Source organism: Lepidochelys kempii, chromosome 10, assembly GCF_965140285.1.
Source record: "Lepidochelys kempii isolate rLepKem1 chromosome 10, rLepKem1.hap1, whole genome shotgun sequence".
NCBI lineage: Eukaryota > Metazoa > Chordata > Testudines > Cheloniidae > Lepidochelys > Lepidochelys kempii.
Window position 1 is genome coordinate 44367824 of NC_136389.1, and position 17738 is coordinate 44385561.

Consider the following 17738-nt stretch of genomic DNA (forward strand, 5'->3'; position numbering starts at 1 on the left):
CTCTCAGATCTTGGGTTTGCTCTGGAAGCCAGAACCAGAGCTCCATTTCTTAGGAGGAAGTTGCTGTTGCTGAGCATCCCTGCAAATTTGCAGTTTTGATGATTTAATTGGGGATTGGTCCTGCTTTGAGCAGGGGGTTGGACTAGATGACCTCCTGAGGTCCCTTCCAACTCTGATATTCTATGATTCTATGATTCTCCGATGCTGATCTATCATTGCTTTCCATCCCCTACCCATTTCACAGCAAGACAAGCTACAGTGTGACATGTTTTCTTTGCCTTGTGCTGAAGAGGCTTATTCCACATATCACTACTGATAATAGCTGCAATTTAGGCCCTTGCACTTAGTCTGGTTGGAGCAAGATGGGGTCCTGTAGGCAGGAACTTGTGAATCTGAGGCCTTCTGGAGCACTGCCAGGGGAACCCTGCATCTCTGATTTCTGCTCTAAGGGAATGGAGCTAGATCTTCCTTGCCCCGGAAATCACTCTTTCTCGTGTTTCTTTATGGGGAGAAGTCTGCAGAGTTTGCTTCCCATGGCACAACTGGAACTGTTCATTCTGTCTTCCAGTCCGTGTTCTTTAACCCTTTGGTGCCCCACTGCAAGTGGATTTACTAAAAAGCAACCTCTGGGCCCAAGCCCTGCAATCTCAGACAGGAACTGGACAGCCAGTTCTATCTCTGGGGAATCCCCTCCTGGAAGGAGGCTGTGTATCTGTACATCAACCTCAATTCTGAAAAGGGGGACCCTGAGCCAGAGGGTAACTTCCTGTCTCTCATAGTAGCTGAATTCCCCAATCTCCTCACCTCTCTGAATCTAAATGCCATACTGAGAATAATGCTTTTGGGAGTGCACTAAATAAATGTCTCCTCCATTCTGTCATGTTGGGTTTGACCAAAGGGAATGGGGAAAAAGTGGGCTGGCATTTGACTGTTCCCAGAGCTGCAGTGAAACAGGGTCTTTTCAGGTGGTTGCAGTGTTGTTGTAGCCGTGTGGTCCCAGGCTATGAGAGCGACAAGGTGGATGAGGTAATAGCCTTTTCCCCCTGAATATATGCCCCTGTGGGTGCTCCACCTGGGATGTGGGTTCGCCCATTAGCTAACGATCACAGACTACAAAGTAGTGCTTGCAGGCTCACGCCTGTATGAAGTAACACCTCATGCTCCAAATAAGTGGATATAGGGAGGCGTGGGCCTACTGCCACTTAGTTACTTTTCAGCCCGCCTGTGGCTTGGGAAGGAGTCTTCTGCAGTTAGCTGTATTCAGCTTCCCACCTGTCTTTGACCTCATGAAAGTTTTTAATTTCTCAATTATATACTTTACCTTTATTTTATTTTCGCTATATTTCATTGAGCATGATTTTTGTGCTCCTGGAGTGGGGCTTCCCCCCCTACTTGACCTTTGTGCTGGAGCACAATCTGTTTTGCCTAAGACCTCAGGGTTTAAGTCCCGCCAGACCTGCCACAGGTCTTTTCCCCACAGTCAGACATTCAAGTTGTCTGTGGTGTCTGGGGGACTCCCACATCCCCTCAAAGTGTAAGATCTATCTGGAGTTTAAGGGTAGGTCCAAAGAAGATAGGGACATTAGACCAAAACACCTGTTAATGGAATATGCTCTAGCTCTGGAAGGGTCCACTTCCCATCCTGTCCCTCCATCGATACATCGGCCTCAACATCACAGGCTGCTTCAGTCACCGTCCAGCATTATCTGCACCACGGAGACAAAGGCATCAAAGAGAAGAAAGCATTCCTCCCCGACCAGAGAAACGATGAAAAGGTCTCTCCGGAGACTTCACATCCCTTAAAGGGTACCATAGACCAGTGCTTCTCAAGCTATCTGATGTGGGGGACTGGCAGGTTTTTTTCCAATGTGCGCGCAGACCAGCAGCCGATGGCTTGGACCACCACTTTGAGTAGCACTGCCGTAGAGGCTCCAACTGAGTCTGGTACTGAGGCATTGGTATCATGTAAGGAGCCTTGTATTGATAAGCCCTTTTCCAGAACACCTACTGCAGCAGCACCACCTGATCCCTCACGGCATACATCCCTCAGTACAGGTTTCTTACCCTAGCTCTGAAGTAAGACAGGACCCTGCATCCAACTCAGTACTGCAGTAGTCTCCATCTCGCTAGTCCACAGTTCCACCTCCAGTACCAACCCAAGCCTCGACTATAGACTACAAGAGCCCTCTGGCTCCTTCCAGATTTTTGTCTTCTGAGGATCTCATCATTTTGGATGAGCCTGAATCTCCATTGCTAAGGAGATTTATCAGAGCCTCTGCACTGGTACCATCCAGGCTAAATAAAAGGCTAATATAGTGCCAATCTTTAAAAAAGGGAAGAAGGAGGATCCTGGGAACTACAGGCCAGTCAGCCTCACCTCAGTCCCTGGAAAAATCATGGAGCAGGTCCTCAAAGAATCAATCCTGAAGCACTTGCATGAGAGGAAAGTGATCAGGAACAGCCAGCATGGATTCACCAAGGGAAGGTCATGCCTGACTAATCTAATCGCCTTTTATGATGAGATTACTGGTTCTGTGGATGAAGGGAAAGCAGTGGATGTATTGTTTCTAGACTTTAGCAAAGCTTTTGACACGGTCTCCCACAGTATTCTTGTCAGCAAGTTAAGGAAGTATGGGCTGGATGAATGCACTATAAGGTGGGTAGAAAGCTGGCTAGATTGTCGGGCTCAACGGGTAGTGATCAATGGCTCCATGTCTAGTTGGCAGCCGGTGTCAAGTGGAGTGCCCCAGGGGTCGGTCCTGGGGCCGGTTTTGTTCAATATCTTCATAAATGATCTGGAGGATGGTGTGGATTGCACTCTCAGCAAATTTGCGGATGATACTAAACTGGGAAGAGTGGTAGATACGCTGGAGGGGAGGGATAGGATACAGAGGGACCTAGACAAATTAGAGGATTGGGCCAAAAGAAATCTGATGAGGTTCAACAAGGATAGGTGCAGGGTCCTGCACTTAGGACGGAAGAATCCAATGCACCGCTACAGACTAGGGACCGAATGGCTAGGCAGCAGTTCTGCGGAAAAGGACCTAGGGGTGACAGTGGACGAGAAGCTGGATATGAGTCAACAGCGTGCCCTTGTTGCCAAGAAGGCCAATGGCATTTTGGGATGTATAAGTAGGGGCATAGCCAGCAGATCGAGGAACGTGATCGTTCCCCTCTATTCGACATTGGTGAGGCCTCATCTGGAGTACTGTGTCCAGTTTTGGGCCCCACACTTCAAGAAGGATGTGGATAAATTGGAGAGAGTCCAGCGAAGGGCAACAAAAATGATTAGGGGACTGGAACACATGAGTTATGAGGAGAGGCTGAGGGAGCTGGGATTGTTTAGCCTGCAGAAGAGAAGAATGAGGGGGGATTTGATAGCTGCTTTCAACTACCTGAAAGGGGGTTCCAAAGAGGATGGCTCTAGACTGTTCTCAATGGTAGCAGATGACAGAACGAGGAGTAATGGTCTCAAGTTGCAGTGGGGGAGGTTTAGATTGGATATTAGGAAAAACTTTTTCACTACAAGGGTGGTGAAACACTGGAATGCGTTACCTAGGGAGGTGGTAGAATCTCCTTCCTTAGAGGTTTTTAAAGTCAGGCTTGACAAAGCCCTGGCTGGGATGATTTAACTGGGAATTGGTCCTGCTTCAAGCAGGGGGTTGGACTAGATGACCTTCTGGAGTCCCTTCCAACCCTAATATTCTATGATTCTATGATTCATCCAGACAGCTGCAAGCCAACACCTGCCTAAGCCTTCAGGTGGCAGCACCAGCCATGTTACTTGGGGCATCTCAACTTAGCTCCCAAGACGATTTATTGGACTCTGAGTTCTCGGTATGAGAATCCATTTCTGTACCATACCATCAAGCTCCCATGAGTTTTTTAACGAGGCAGACCCTAGAGAACCTACTGGGCACCACAGAGACTAGCACTATCATTGTGGACCCTTCCCCAGTTCTCCTCCTCAGAGTGATTATTGGGATCCCGGGGGCCATTTTGGTGACCAGTTCTGTAGGATACCAAGAAGATACTACAGGTATCGTCCCATTCAATGTCACCAATTGTTTGTCCCCCAGTACTCTGCCCTTCTTCGGTACTGGGCAATGCACAGTAGGAGCCAGAACCTCAACTTGAGGAGATCTCACCTCCTTCAGTTAAGTCCACTTCATCTCCAGATGAGGTAGTAATGCCTACCACCCTCCTATGCTGATGATTTCAGGACATTCCAGAACCTCATGAAGAGGCTGATAAACTTTCTCCAGATCCTACTAGAGGAACTCCAAGAGTCACACCAAACATTCTTTGGTGGACAGTTTTGAATATCAATCCAAAAGAAAAAATTGCTTTACCCAGTAGAGAGGCATTGCTATCCCCTACGCTTAAACTGTGGCAAACACTGGCCACAATGCCACCCACCCTGTAAGAGATCTGATAAAAAGTACTACATCCTGCCAAAGGGAATGGACCACTTTTTTTCCCATCCTATCTCTAATTCCTTAATGGTGGGTGCAGCCAATGAAAGGAGCCATCAGACTTGATCTAGACCCTCTTCAATAGACAAGGAATCCAAGAGGCTGGACTTACTGGGCAGAAACAGCTACTCATCAGCTGCTCTTCAATTTCTTATTGCAAATTAAAAGGCCTTGATGGCAAAATACATCTTTACCACATACTCAACATTTACACACTTAACTGAACATCTCTCACAAGACCAGAGAGAGAAGTTTCAGTCCATCATCACAGAGACCAAGTTAGTCCCAAAAACCTCCCACCAATCTGCCCTAGATTCTGCTGACAAAGCCTCCAGATTCATGGTCACACCAGTGGTCATGAGGACAGTATTCTGGCTCCAGTCCTTGGGTCTTCCAGGAGAAGTACAGAACATGGTGGAGGATCTCCCTTTTGAAGGACCCAAGCTCTTCAGTGAGCATAAGGACTTCTCTCTCCAGAGCAACCCTGGGGTCACTGAGAATCTATGTGCCTCAATGAAAAGATAATTTTGTAGAATACAAACTGCTCAAAGATCTGGGCCATTCCTGTGCTATCAGCACACCTTCCCCAGGCCTCAGGAGTCCTTCAGGAGATGAGTCAAACAGCAAAAATGAGGACTGCCCATCCCTTCTTCTGCTCAGTCAGACCCTTCTTCTAAGAAGCAGTTTGACACTTCAGATGAGGGCAGCAATCAACCAGTTTCCTGCAGTTTTCCCCCTGCTTTGGAGATTGACTATCCCACAGAAGTTCGTCCAAAAAGGCTATTACCTCACTCACTTTGTTTCTCTTCAGGTGAGTCATCAAAGTTAACACTTCCATCCATGTTCTCCCTTTGCCCTTCTTATGAACATTGTTGTGTTTCCTTGGGTTACACATAAGCTGCACTAACAAGAGGGCTGATTTAGCTATCTTAGGGCTTGCAAACTGGCTACCCATTCTGGTTTTGTGCCCAGGCACAGAACATAGATCTGAGAAGATTCCCAAATAGGTAGCCACTGACCTAAATCAGTATCTAAGTTATCTGTACATTTTTAGTCTCCACCCAGTTCACTCCCTGTCTTTTGGGAGACATCATGTGATAGTTCCTGATTTGCAGTGCAGTAAATGGCATTGACAGCATCAGTGTCTTTGATGGAATACCAAACCACATGTAAAAATCAAGTTGGCTGCTTTCTTCTTCACAGGAATTAACCTCTTTCGAGAAGATCTGACGAAAGCCAATATGCAGCTTTCTGAAACCTGAAAATGCCCCCCAAACATCCCAGATCTGACCCTTTGGCTGTACATCAGTTTGTAAGTGGAAGTTTTTCTTTTGACCAGCACCACCCTACAGGGGCAGTGAGTTATGTGGTGGTGTCCCCGTGCTCCAGCAAATTCAGGGGCTGGGGGCCTGGCTCCACCAATGTTCGGGGCTGGGTCTCTCCCCCGGCCCCACCTGCCACCCTGTGCGGCTCCCCCCCGGAGTGCCCCTGCCTGCGCCCTGGGCGGCTGCCGTGCAGCTCTACGCTGTGCTCCCTTGCTGGCCTTAACCCAAACTCCTCATCCCCAGAGCCTTCACCCCCCCTGCACCCCAACCTTCTGCTCCAGCCCTGAGCCCCCTCCTGCACCGTGATCCCCTCGTCCCTGGCCTCACCCCACAGCCCAACCCCCTACCCTAGCCCTGAGCCCCTCCCACATCCCAAACCCCTCATCCCCGGCCCCACCCCAGAGCCCTCGTTTCCCCCCACACACAAACACACACACACTGTGCAATATAGGGAAACTGTTAAACGCTTACTGTTTTCAGTCCATTTTTACATTACAAAAAAAATATATCGGCTACAAGGCAGGTGAGGGTGCAGGGCGGGGCAGGACTTGGACCCGTTCTGGGCACCACCAAAAATTATACAAACCTGCCACCCCTGCCAACCTAGCTGATCTCTTCATTTTATCATAGGACTTTCTTTTGTCCCAGAAGGTCTCTCTCTCATGCTTTTTCTTCCAGACATTCAATCCAAGAGGAATTAGAGATGATATGTTTTGTGGGGCATGAGGAAGGAATTTGGGGACAGTGTCATCTCCTTTTTCCTTTTATTCACTTGATTCTGTGAAAACTCTGGGAGTAGACAAAAATTAGTTTCTGAGGTGATGGTTGTTCTCAACCTGTAGACCTAACTGCAGGACAGTTTTGCATGCATCCAGAGTGGCTGGATCTGTTCCATCAAAGTACCCCCTTTGCCAATTCTGACAGCCTCAAACTGAGAGGCTGAACATATCTGAGAGTGGGGTGCACCAGGGCGGTTGTGACCTGTTTTGAGGAACGTTGGAAGCTATCGACTTCAAAGACTCACAATCAGATTTGGATTGTTTAAAAAAAAAAAAAAAAGTGTTCCAAGAGGATTACAGGAGGACATTGTTACACGTCAGTACGTTTTAAAATGTCTATGGGTTGACTTTAATTAGAACCTCCAAGTGAGCCCCTTGAGGGTCCCAGAACTCTTTTAGCATAGCTGTATTGGCTCCATCAGGATCTGTGAGGTAGGATCTCAGAGCTTGTTACTTAGGTAGTTTCTTTTGCAAAGCCCAAAGTAAAAGCTATACAGGCTTCCCTAACTGGCCTCGAATGTGGTATGCTACTACAGGTTTTAACAAGTTTCCCCCTCTCTCTCATAAGAGAAGTATTCCTTCCACATGCTCACCTTTTAAGAGGACATATTTAGTATGATTGTTATCTCAGCCAGCCAGGGAGTATGAGACTTCATTCCACTGACCCCAGGGTAACTCTCTTTTTTTTTTTTTAAGAGAAGGTAGTGTTGCATTTCCTCCTATGTTTTATTACAAAAGACAATTTAGACTTCCTTTTTTCCTAGAGTTTCCCATTCCCCTCCCCATCATTTTGGAGAATTCAGGGCAAAGGAATATACACTTGCTGGATGTTACGTGTATTCTAAAAAATTTCTTGGTTCACACAAGATTTTAGACAGCTAAGAAATTACTTGTTTTCATGATCAGATGAAAAGGTTGTAAATTCTCTAAATATCAGTTGCTGGATGGATACAAACAATGTTTCATTGCCTGCAAACAGTTATATCTTTCCTTTATTTCTGTTAATTTCGTTGCACCCAAAACATTTCCACTTTTTGGGCAGACACAGTTGAACCATCTGCCATTAAAATCTACAAAGCTGTTACAACATACTCTCCTCACACGTTGATCAGGCCTTGAAAATTGAACCTATAAGTTTCAGAGGATTCCATTTTGGTAGAAGATAAGATTACCCCCAACAGCATACTGCTTACTATGTCAGTGTATATTCATTTGTTAGGAAGGGGAAGAAGCAGTGGCATACAACAAGAAACAATTATTGGTAATTGTAGTAATCTAGCTATTTCTCTCTCTCTATCCCAACCAATTCCCTTCTTGATGGAGTGATTGACTATTATATTTCTATGTTTTTCATGTTACTGCTTTGAAGTGTTTTGACTGACAGGAAGCAGGTAAACTGGTATCTTTATATCCGTCGTGACTGATTGGTAGTTTTCCTCCCATCTTGCTTTCTAATAGTGGAAAGTACACCATTGACAAATTGTTCACGTGTTGTATTGGCGGGTGCTGGGGGAAGAGGCAGACTAGAGCGAGCAGAATTGCTAGTAAGTTATGTCTCCTTGTCAAAGAACATGAGACGTCAGTAGTCAGTTGATATTTCAGCAGCCATGGCTCCTTCATAAACCCCTTACTTTGTATACCCAGCATGTGCCATGACAAATACATATTGCTCTTTTTCATTTGCAGCCAACAAAAAGCTGTTGCTGCTCTAATTTTCTCCTTGTGAAGAGGGGTGTAAAAACTCTTGTTGATATGCTTCCATAGGTATTACCCGGAAAAGCCCAAGAACGCCCCTTTCAGATCTTCAGGGAGTTAACACCATCAATGAGAAAACCCAGCGGTAAGTCTACTCTTCACATTAGCAGGTAAAGATCATTTCAGAGGGGAGAATTTTTTTGTTCTGTTGCAGAACCACCCTGTGAATGTTTCTCCCAGGCTAACTTTGTCTTTTGCCCTTGGTTCGTTCTTGCTTTGCCCTTGTCACATAATCATATCCAACTCAGCAACCGAAACCTGTAATTGAAGTGGCAAGGATTTTAGAAGTTGATTTATAAAGAGGCGTGTGCTATAAACTGAAGTAATATTATAGGGAAATAGTCAAGGTTGTCCACCCTTAACATTCACATAAGTGTGTTTCTCATAGGTATAGAGGTCAGAATTCATCCACAGTTCTTCTTTGGACAAAAAAGTACTTGCATGTTTTATAATACACAGAACTATGCATCTGTGATGTGATGGGAAGAAGGTCCCATGGCACACTTTTGTTTGTGCTCCCAAAGAATTGTGGGGGGCGTAGTGTTGAGTTTCAAATATTTGCAGATATGTTTGCAGATACATTTGTTCAGGGAATGTCAAAGGAATCCTAACTGCTAAAATGAAGATATCACTAATGATTGAAACCCTTAAAATACAGGTCACCTACATCTCTCTCTTATTACAGATCTGGGTCTGAAGTAATTCTACTTCTGGTGTTAGATTTCAGAATAGCAGGCATATTAGTCTGTATTCTCAAAAAGAAAAGGAGTACTTGTGGCACCTTGGAGACTAACCAATTTATTTGAGCATAAGCTTTCGTGAGCTACAGCCCACTTCATCGGAGTGGCTAAGTCATGAAGTGAGCTGTAGCTCACGAAAGCTTATGCTCAAATAAATTGGTTAGTCTCAGGTGCCACAAGTACTCCTTTTCTTTCTGGTGTTAGAGAGATTCTTTACGATTATAAAACATCCTTACAGTTCAATCCTGGATTTTTCCATCAAGGTTTCAGTGAGGATATAGCTCATGCAGGGTGTCACGTCTACTACACCTCAGGAGCCAGTAAGGGGTACATAAGAGGCCAGCACCCCTTTCCAAACAGTTTTTCTGGCCCATATTCAGAATTAAGTCTCCTGTTAAACAGACTGCTCCTACCTTGAAGACAGATCTAGGCCTCCTCTGTACTCCAGCTGCTCTATTCCAGTGATGCAAATGTGTCAGGAAACCTGCTTAACCAGACCCCTCAGGATTCCCCTTGCCTAGGGGCTACTCTGCTTCACCCCTGCTCCTGGCCCTTGGCATAGGGGTTTGACCAGGGTGCTCCAGCAATCTTCAGCTGCTGAAACAACTACTTGGGTTTGTGGGCAGCTGAGTGTAATTTATAGCAGCCCTGAATTCCTTTGTTTCACCGGCGAACTGGACCAGCACCAGGACAAACCAAGATCAGGAGGAATCAGTGTGATCTGAAGCCACTATTTTTCCTTCTGGCCTGCCCCAAGCACAGTTATAGTGAGACCCAGAATCTTTTCTCTAGTGTTGTGGACTCTGTGTAAACCTCCCTATCAATCCATGTAAAGTGTTCCTTTAAACATATAATATTCTCCCATCCCAGTGCTCTTTTCCTCTGATAAAGTTGAGGTAGCATGACTTTTTTAATATCAGGAAGGCCCTGAAGTTCTGTTGAAAGAGACTTAAAGAATCTGAAGATGAATGAGTTTATTTTGATGTACCGAAGAACAACATTGTTCCCACAAAACTGCGTTCTTCAATTAGAAGCAATGCCATTCCTGGGGTGAGAAAAGGAATAGGTCTGCAAAGTCACTGTGTGATCCTCCAGGCACAATTTCACTAGAGGTTATAGAGTAGATACATTTTCAGTTACAGCATTCTGCCCAACTCTAGCTTCTGTTCTTGAAAAGTAATCCCACTCTGTTGTGTGAAGCGAATGCAATGGCTGTCTCTATAGTAGACTTTTTATTTCCTTAACCTTACCTACTAGTACTATAACTGATCCTGCTCTAACCAGTTTAACTCCAATCATGATGTGTAATTGTGTGTGCGGTGTAATTGCACTGGAATCCCTACTTCTCCATCAGAGGAGCAGAGGGAACAAAAAAGATGGACCTTATTGTTCTTTGCTATTTGCAGTCATATGCTCAACTGCATTTATTTGGATCAAAACAAAACAGCAGATAAATTCCCTGAAAGTGAAAGAACCCAGGATATCAGGATAAGAGCTAAAGCTTAGAAAAAATAGAGTGAAACACATCAGACTTGGTGGAACATGTAAACTTTTGAATGCCTGAATATTTTCTCTAACTTTATTTAATAAATAATAATAATTTTTAAAACTCATAACAACAAATGTCACCTTCATCCCGGAACCAAACAAACACTCTGCTAAAAAACCTGATGTCAGGAGAAACCTTACAGAAGATGTTATCCTAGCATAGTTCACTCAGGATTTGCATTTGTTTCAAAATCAATTTTGCAGTATTGTTAGCGTTGGAGCTGATCAGAAAATGTTCCATCTTTTCACTTGGCACTGGACCAGCTAATACAAAAAGGTTCCATTTTCCTCCTCATCTGTAGTGTTTATTCTCCACTTGCTACCATAAGCTCTTGTGAAACAGCAACTATGTTACAGGTCAGAGGTGACGACATTTCATTGATGGTTGAGTGATCCTTTACCCAGGGGTCTGGAATCCTTCAGAATGCAAGGCTACTTAAGTCTCTCCCCCTTGTCTTTTGAAGTCAATGACATTTTAAGAGGAGTAATGTACTATTCAATGTAAACAAGGGTACCAGAATCTGGCCGTTAATGTGGAGACTGGTGTCATTGGCTATAAATAGTGTAAGTGGTGAATTTGGCTCTGCACTTACAATTTTACCAGTACATCTGAAGCCTGACCTGCACCACCCTCAGTTACTCCAGTCATGAGCAAAAACTGTCAGCCATACCAGAATGTGTGGGAGTTTGAAAAGAGCCCCACTATGAGACCACTGAACCTTTCCCATTTGTCCTAAATGACATTTCAACCCAAGACTTCAAAGATAAAAGGGGTAGTGACTATCTTACTGTCATCCGACTTTTCTTCTTTCCCTTATCCACAAAGGTTGTGGGCTGGTCTCCACTATGGGGAGATTGACACTGCTGCAATTGATGCAGCAGGGATAAATTTAGTGGGTCTAGTGAAGACCCGCTAAATGGATAGCAGAGTGCTCTCTGATTGACCCTGGTACTCCAGCTCTCTGAGAAGAATAAGGGAAGTCGACTGGAGAGCGTCTCCCCTCGACTCAGTGCCATGAAGACACCGGGGTAAGTCGAACTAAGCTACGTCAACCAGTAGCTGGAGTAGTGTAACTTAGGTCGGCTTACTCCCGTAGTGAAGACAAGTCCTTTTTCATCACTGAGTAACAAAGCTGCCTGTAAGAGTCCTAGTATTGCTTTAACAACTGTGCTGGAATTTGTTCAGTGACTGGGCAAGAATGCATTTATTCAAGGTATCCTAACTAGTGCATGCCTCTCTATCCCAGTACTGTGTCTTAAGTAGCCACAATCTGTGGTTCCACAATACATAGTAAACTACTGAGCCATTAAATATTTTCTGTCCCCCATAACCCCAAAAGTAAAAAACAAAACAAAACACCCTTCAACATCTCATAAGGTGTTTAAATCCAAAATGCAATGACTGAATATGCATAGGCTTGAAAGGATTACATTTTTACTGGTAATTATCGGTAAATGTCAATTTCACCATACACACACAGACTGACAAAAATATGTTCATGTATAATTATGAAAATTTTCAGATAGGCAAAGTAGGAAAAAAGCCACTTTTATTAAAGTCAAAATCTTAGTATTTAGATTTTTGAATTAGGCTTATTACAAATGTACTAGTGAATGCATATTAAAAACTGGGTGTAAGGATATTTACTTTTGTATTTTGATGTGATGCTGACAATTTGTTTTAGAAGTTTATAAAGCTTTATCTTTCTGAATCTGTGTCTACTCTCATTAAATAATTGTTTGCCCACACCCATAATTTCCCAAACTGTGAAAATTTAAATAGATTAAAATAAAAAAACTGCTTAAAAATAAACATTGGTATTATCTGTCCCACTTATGAATGGAAATAAAAATAGAATTCTTCCAAGCCTAAATATGCATTTGATTTTAATATCACTCACAGCGGTTGATTTTATGTTGAAGACAAATATCTATTATTTCATTAATAATATACATTTTAATTAAGTTGTACAGGTTTTTAATGTAATTTTAACAATTACCACATACAAAACTGTCTACAAAAATAAAGATAATGATCCACCAAACACTATAATAAATCAAACACTGTACTTGGGGGGTGGGGGAGTGTAACATGATTAATTAGAAATCTATTTTTAACTAAGATGTACAAACTTAAAACAATCATTCTTCCCTTCAGATTCTCATGTCAATGCTTTCTGATACTTAATGTCTGAGCCATTAAACATTTTTCTGGAGTTAAATTAAAACCAGGAGTTTCCTCTTAAGTACAGTGTGTTATCATATGGATTGAGCCCTGCAGTGTAGCCGGAGACATTTTGAATGCAAGTCTAAGCAATGACATCATGCAAGAAGTAGCTGCAGAGGAGCTCTCTGATGAATCCACATCCTTCAGCTCTCCTCCAAAGAAGTGGTTTTGTGGTTTCTAGGAGTACTATGGCAGCTAGAGGGAAAACGGCTTCACTAAAGCAGAAACAAGGCAGCATATCTGAAAACCGCCTGAAGCAGCCACTAAATAATTAAAAACATGGTCTCACTAACCAAAGTCTGTCAGGGTGGCTTTATTTTCAGTTCAACAGATACTGTTTTATGTTCATTAATGGTTTACGAAATGTGAAAAGAACAGCTGTAGATCACTCTTTTAAAACGGTCTGTTTTGCTCTGTGAAATCATTAACCCCCAATTGACAGAGGTTGCTGCTATTCATGCTATTGTTAATGTTTTCACCCTAGAAAATATAAGTACAGAGTATTAAAATTCCCATAAAATCTTTTTAAAACCCCCCAGGAAATTTTAGTTTCTTCTTTGAGTCGAGGTAGCCATGTATTCACGTGGGTGTATGCACACCCAGCACAATGGAGCTGGAGAATTTTGCCTAGCAGTGGTGGCACTTGCACATCATGACCATAGCCTCTCCCTGGCTATCTGAGGTAGCACCACCTCCCCTCAGTTCCTTCTTCCCACCCATGGCTGGAGTTGGAGCTCTGTGTGTTGCTTAACCTCACAATCCTTTAGCTTTGACTTAATTGTTCTAGTTGTATATGGATAGTATCCTTAGTATTCGCGTTAGTTATTTTCCCTGGTGATGTCCTCACCAGGGTTCAAAACTGTCCGTTGTGTGTGCGGATGATTTCTAACAACGACCCTCACACAAGGTCTTTGCTCTGCTTAGGCAAGCCTCACATCACAGAGTAGTGTTTTAATTGTAAGTTGTTCACAAAAGGGAGTCAAGTGGCTAGAGATCTTCACCTAAAGCTGTACCTTCTCGAGCAGGCCACCACCGCGCCTCCGTCGGATTGGAGGCTGCCATTGATCTCAGTGAGTGGTACTGGCTTGTGCTCTGGAACTGGCGCCTCTCTGAAGAGGTGAAGAACCCACTCCCCACTGAGTACACTGATGAAAAGTTCTTATAAGACTAGTCGAGACCATTCCCTTTCTCGTGGAGACTCTTCTTTCTCCTCCATGAAGAGTACAGCTATTATCGGCATCCGGGATGGAGCAGGTCCTTCCAACTATTCCCCCACACTGTGTAGAGGTATGGGAGACCCAGTATTGTTGACTCTGATTCCAGCTCTTGGGCGTCCATTGAGTCCAGTACCAGTGAGGGCAATGCCAGTACCTGCTATTTTTCTGCACCGGTGACATATCAGGTGGCAGTGGACCTCCTCTGCCTTTCCATACCGAGGTCCAAGACTTCACAAGGACTATGGCATCCTCGGTCTTGCTGCCTGAATGGGCTTCTGAACCTTCTGGTCTGTTGGCACCGCATCTTGATAATCCCTTGCTGCAGACTGTGGAAGTGAGGCCATTGCCAGGCTGAGCACAAGGGACCTCCTCAGCACTAGGAGACTCCTCTGCACGGCTGCACTTTGCAGCACTGATGTTATTGTGGCAGCTTTCCCTGCTCTCCATCTAGGCACCATTGGCCGCATCAGTACCACTGCTGACTTCGGTACTGACAGAGCTCCCAGCAGCTGAGATAACTTAGGCATATTCAGTGCTGGCTGTGCCATTTCCACCAACAACGCTGGTCCCTTCCTCACTGTGGGCAACAGATGAGTCAAACCAGTTCGCACGTTCAAGGCTGGCTCCACCTTTATCCCCTGAAACTCCAGATTCCTTGACATCCAGGTCGGGTTCCTCCTCCTGCTCTCCATCACCTGACCTGTATCCAGGACTTTCTGGCCACCAATGCCTTACCCTTGTGCCCAGTGGTCCCCTTGGAACACTCCTTGATCACAGATGTTGCTATCCTCATCCTGCTCTAAGACGAGATCACTGGGCATATTGGTGGCTGGGACTGTTGACCCGCCCCAAGCTCAGACATCGGTTGTTCTTCCCCTTGTGGAGCTTCTGGAGCTGTCCCGTACAGGTCCACCTGTTCTGGACTGAGACCTGTTGTCGGTGCACCTAATGGCCTCTTCATTGTCCCTGGACAACTCAGCAGTGCCTGGTTCCTCCTTCAGTGTCTGAGGATTTCAAGGCCTACCAGGACCTTTTGTGATGTGTGGCTGCTTCCGTGGGCATCCAGGTAGAGCTCCTGCAGGAGAACACCCATAAACACCCTGCAGCCTTTTGCCCCAGAGAAAGTGGCTCTCCCCATTAATGATGTGCTGCTGGAGCATGCAAATGTTCTTTGGAGAACACCAGCTTTGGTGCCACCTATGGCAAAGCATTTGGAAAAATGTTACTTTGTCCAAATGCAGGGATTTGAGGTGTTTTACTCCCAACCGGCCCCTAATTCCCTGGTTGCAACTTCAGCAAACAACAGAGCTTAGTAGTGCAGATTTAAGTCTGCTATTAAGGACAAAGACTCTAAATGGATGGACTTAATGGGTAGAAAGATCTACACTACCTCTTCCCTACAAATGTGAATGGCAAACCAGCTGGCACTGTTGTCCAGATACAACTTTGTAAATTGGATAACTATGTCTAAATTTACAGAACAGCTGCCCGAAGCCTCCAAGGTGGAATTTCAGAGGTTTATTACCAAACATTGCTTGGCAGCCAAGACATCGCTGCAGTCCGTGCTTGTTGTAGCATATACTTCAGGCAGAGTGAAGGCCTCGGTGGTGCCTATGAAAAGCGCATCCTAGCTAGAAAATTTGGGTGTTGCTTCCAACATGCAGCAGGCTATAGAGGACTTGCTCTTCAATGGTTGGGTGCTTTTTTTTTTTTTGACAAACCTGATGAAAATTTGCACTCCTTCAAGGATTTTAGGGCTACCTGTACAGGCTCAACAAATATATCAGATATGTGAGGTTCCGAATGGTCACCCTATCGGCTGTCCTCCCCTCATTGACTCAGAATGACTGATTTGCTGGTCTGGACCTTTAGGATGCTTATTTTCATGTGGTGATCCTCCCAAGCCACAGAAGAGTCTACTGGAAACGGTGGTTCACTACGATGAGCCAGAAAACATCCTTACTGTGTCTGTCTTCTGTCCCCCAGGTTTTTATAAAAAAAGGACAGCATACCTCAAGAAGAAGAGAATCCATGTCTTCCTGTATCTGGACCACTGGTTACTAAGGAGCAGGTCCAGAGAAGAGGTTCTTTCTCATGTATGCTTTATGCTGTGCTTATTCGACTGTCTGGGTCTCATCCTAAACACTGGGAAGTCAACATTGGTTCCCACTCAGAAAATTGAGTTCATGGGGCCCTAATAGCCTCTACAAGTTTTTGTCTCAGTCTGTAGTCTCAGCCTTACACGACAGTTCACATGTGCCTGAGGCTTTTGGGAATCATAGAATATCAGGGTTGGAAGGGACCTCAGGAGGTCATCTAGTCCAGCCCCTGCTCAAAGCAGGACCAATCCCCAACTAAATATGCATGCAGTTTGGTTCAATTTTCCAGGCTGCACCTTTGCCCTCTTGAAGTGTGGCTCAGGACAGTTTACAGTCCAATCCTTCGCCCCCTGGATAGGTTGGTCTCCTCCCTTTGCTAATCCTGGACTCCTTACAGTGGTGGACAGCTCAGGGGAATGAATATGAGAGTTCCCTTAATCCGGTCCTTACCAGCCAAGACTGTGGTCACCGACGCCTCCCTCATGGGTTGGGGAATACATCTGAGGTCACTGAAGTTTGAGTCCGTGGTTGGAGCAGGAAGCTTCACTGCATATCCATGTGCTGGAGCACTGGGCCATCCACAATGCCTGTCACACTTTTCTAGACCACATCAGCAGCTTAGCTGTTCACATAGTTAACAACAATGCCACCCCAAGATATTATTTGAACAGGCAAGGGGGAGCACACTCCAGGGTGCTCCATGAAGAGGCAATCAGGCTGTGGCAGTTCTGCATCGAGGGCAGTATCTCTCCCAGAGCCGATCCCTTGCCCAGGGCCCAGAATCACCTTATGGACCATCTCGGCAGGAGTTTTCCCTGAGTCACGAGTGGTCCCTGAAGCCCAGCATTCTGCGAATCATTTTCGTGGCTTGGAGCATCCCAATGATCAACCTATTTGCTACAAGGGACAAAAGAAAATGCTGGCTCTTCTGTTCTCGGGGGGGAGAGGGGAGGGGGCTTAGTCTGCGCTCCCTGACCAATGCCTTCTATCTCAGCTGCCAGTTGACGCTCCTATGTGCTTTTCATCTGATCCTCATTGTTCCACGGGTCATCCTCAAGTTGAAAGTGGATTGGGCCAAGCTCATCCTCATTGCCCTGGCGTGGCCGTGACGGTGGTGTTTCTTTTTACCTTCTTGCGTTGTCGATTCAGCCTCCCCTATCACTTCCTCCCCATCCTGACCTGTTCACACAGAATCACAGTGGTACTTCGCATCCCACTCTCATCTCCCTGCATGGCTGCCCTGTGGTTGAATGAGGAGGAAGAGTGATATGCAGTGGCTGTTCGGCTCATCATATTCAATAGTAGAAAGCCTTCTACCAGAATGGAGTATTTGGCAAAATGGAAGCCATTTTCAGTGTGGTCACTGGCTTGCAGAGTTCAACTAACAATGGCTTGCATCCAGGACATCTTGGAGTACTTGCTGCATCTTCAGTCAACAGGCTTTATGCTTAGCTCGTTGAAAGTGCAGCTAGCAGCGATCTCAGTGTTTCATCTGTCCGTTAGTGGGAGATCAGTATTTTCCAATGCTGGAGTAGCAAGATTCTAAGCCCTGGTCTACACTACAGAGTTAGGT

The 17738-nt window shown here is 45.1% G+C and overlaps 1 protein-coding gene across 4 annotated transcripts in view; it reads left to right on the forward strand.

Moving 5' to 3' along the window:
- MYO9A (myosin IXA) overlaps positions 1-17738 on the forward strand; it is a 467674-nt gene that overhangs the window by 375956 nt on the left and 73980 nt on the right. For all 4 annotated transcript variants that reach the window (XM_073363174.2, XM_073363176.2, XM_073363175.2 and 1 more), the window contains one exon: positions 8344-8419. In XM_073363174.2, the coding sequence (XP_073219275.1) occupies positions 8344-8419 (76 nt within the window). The remainder of the gene's footprint in view (positions 1-8343; positions 8420-17738) is intronic.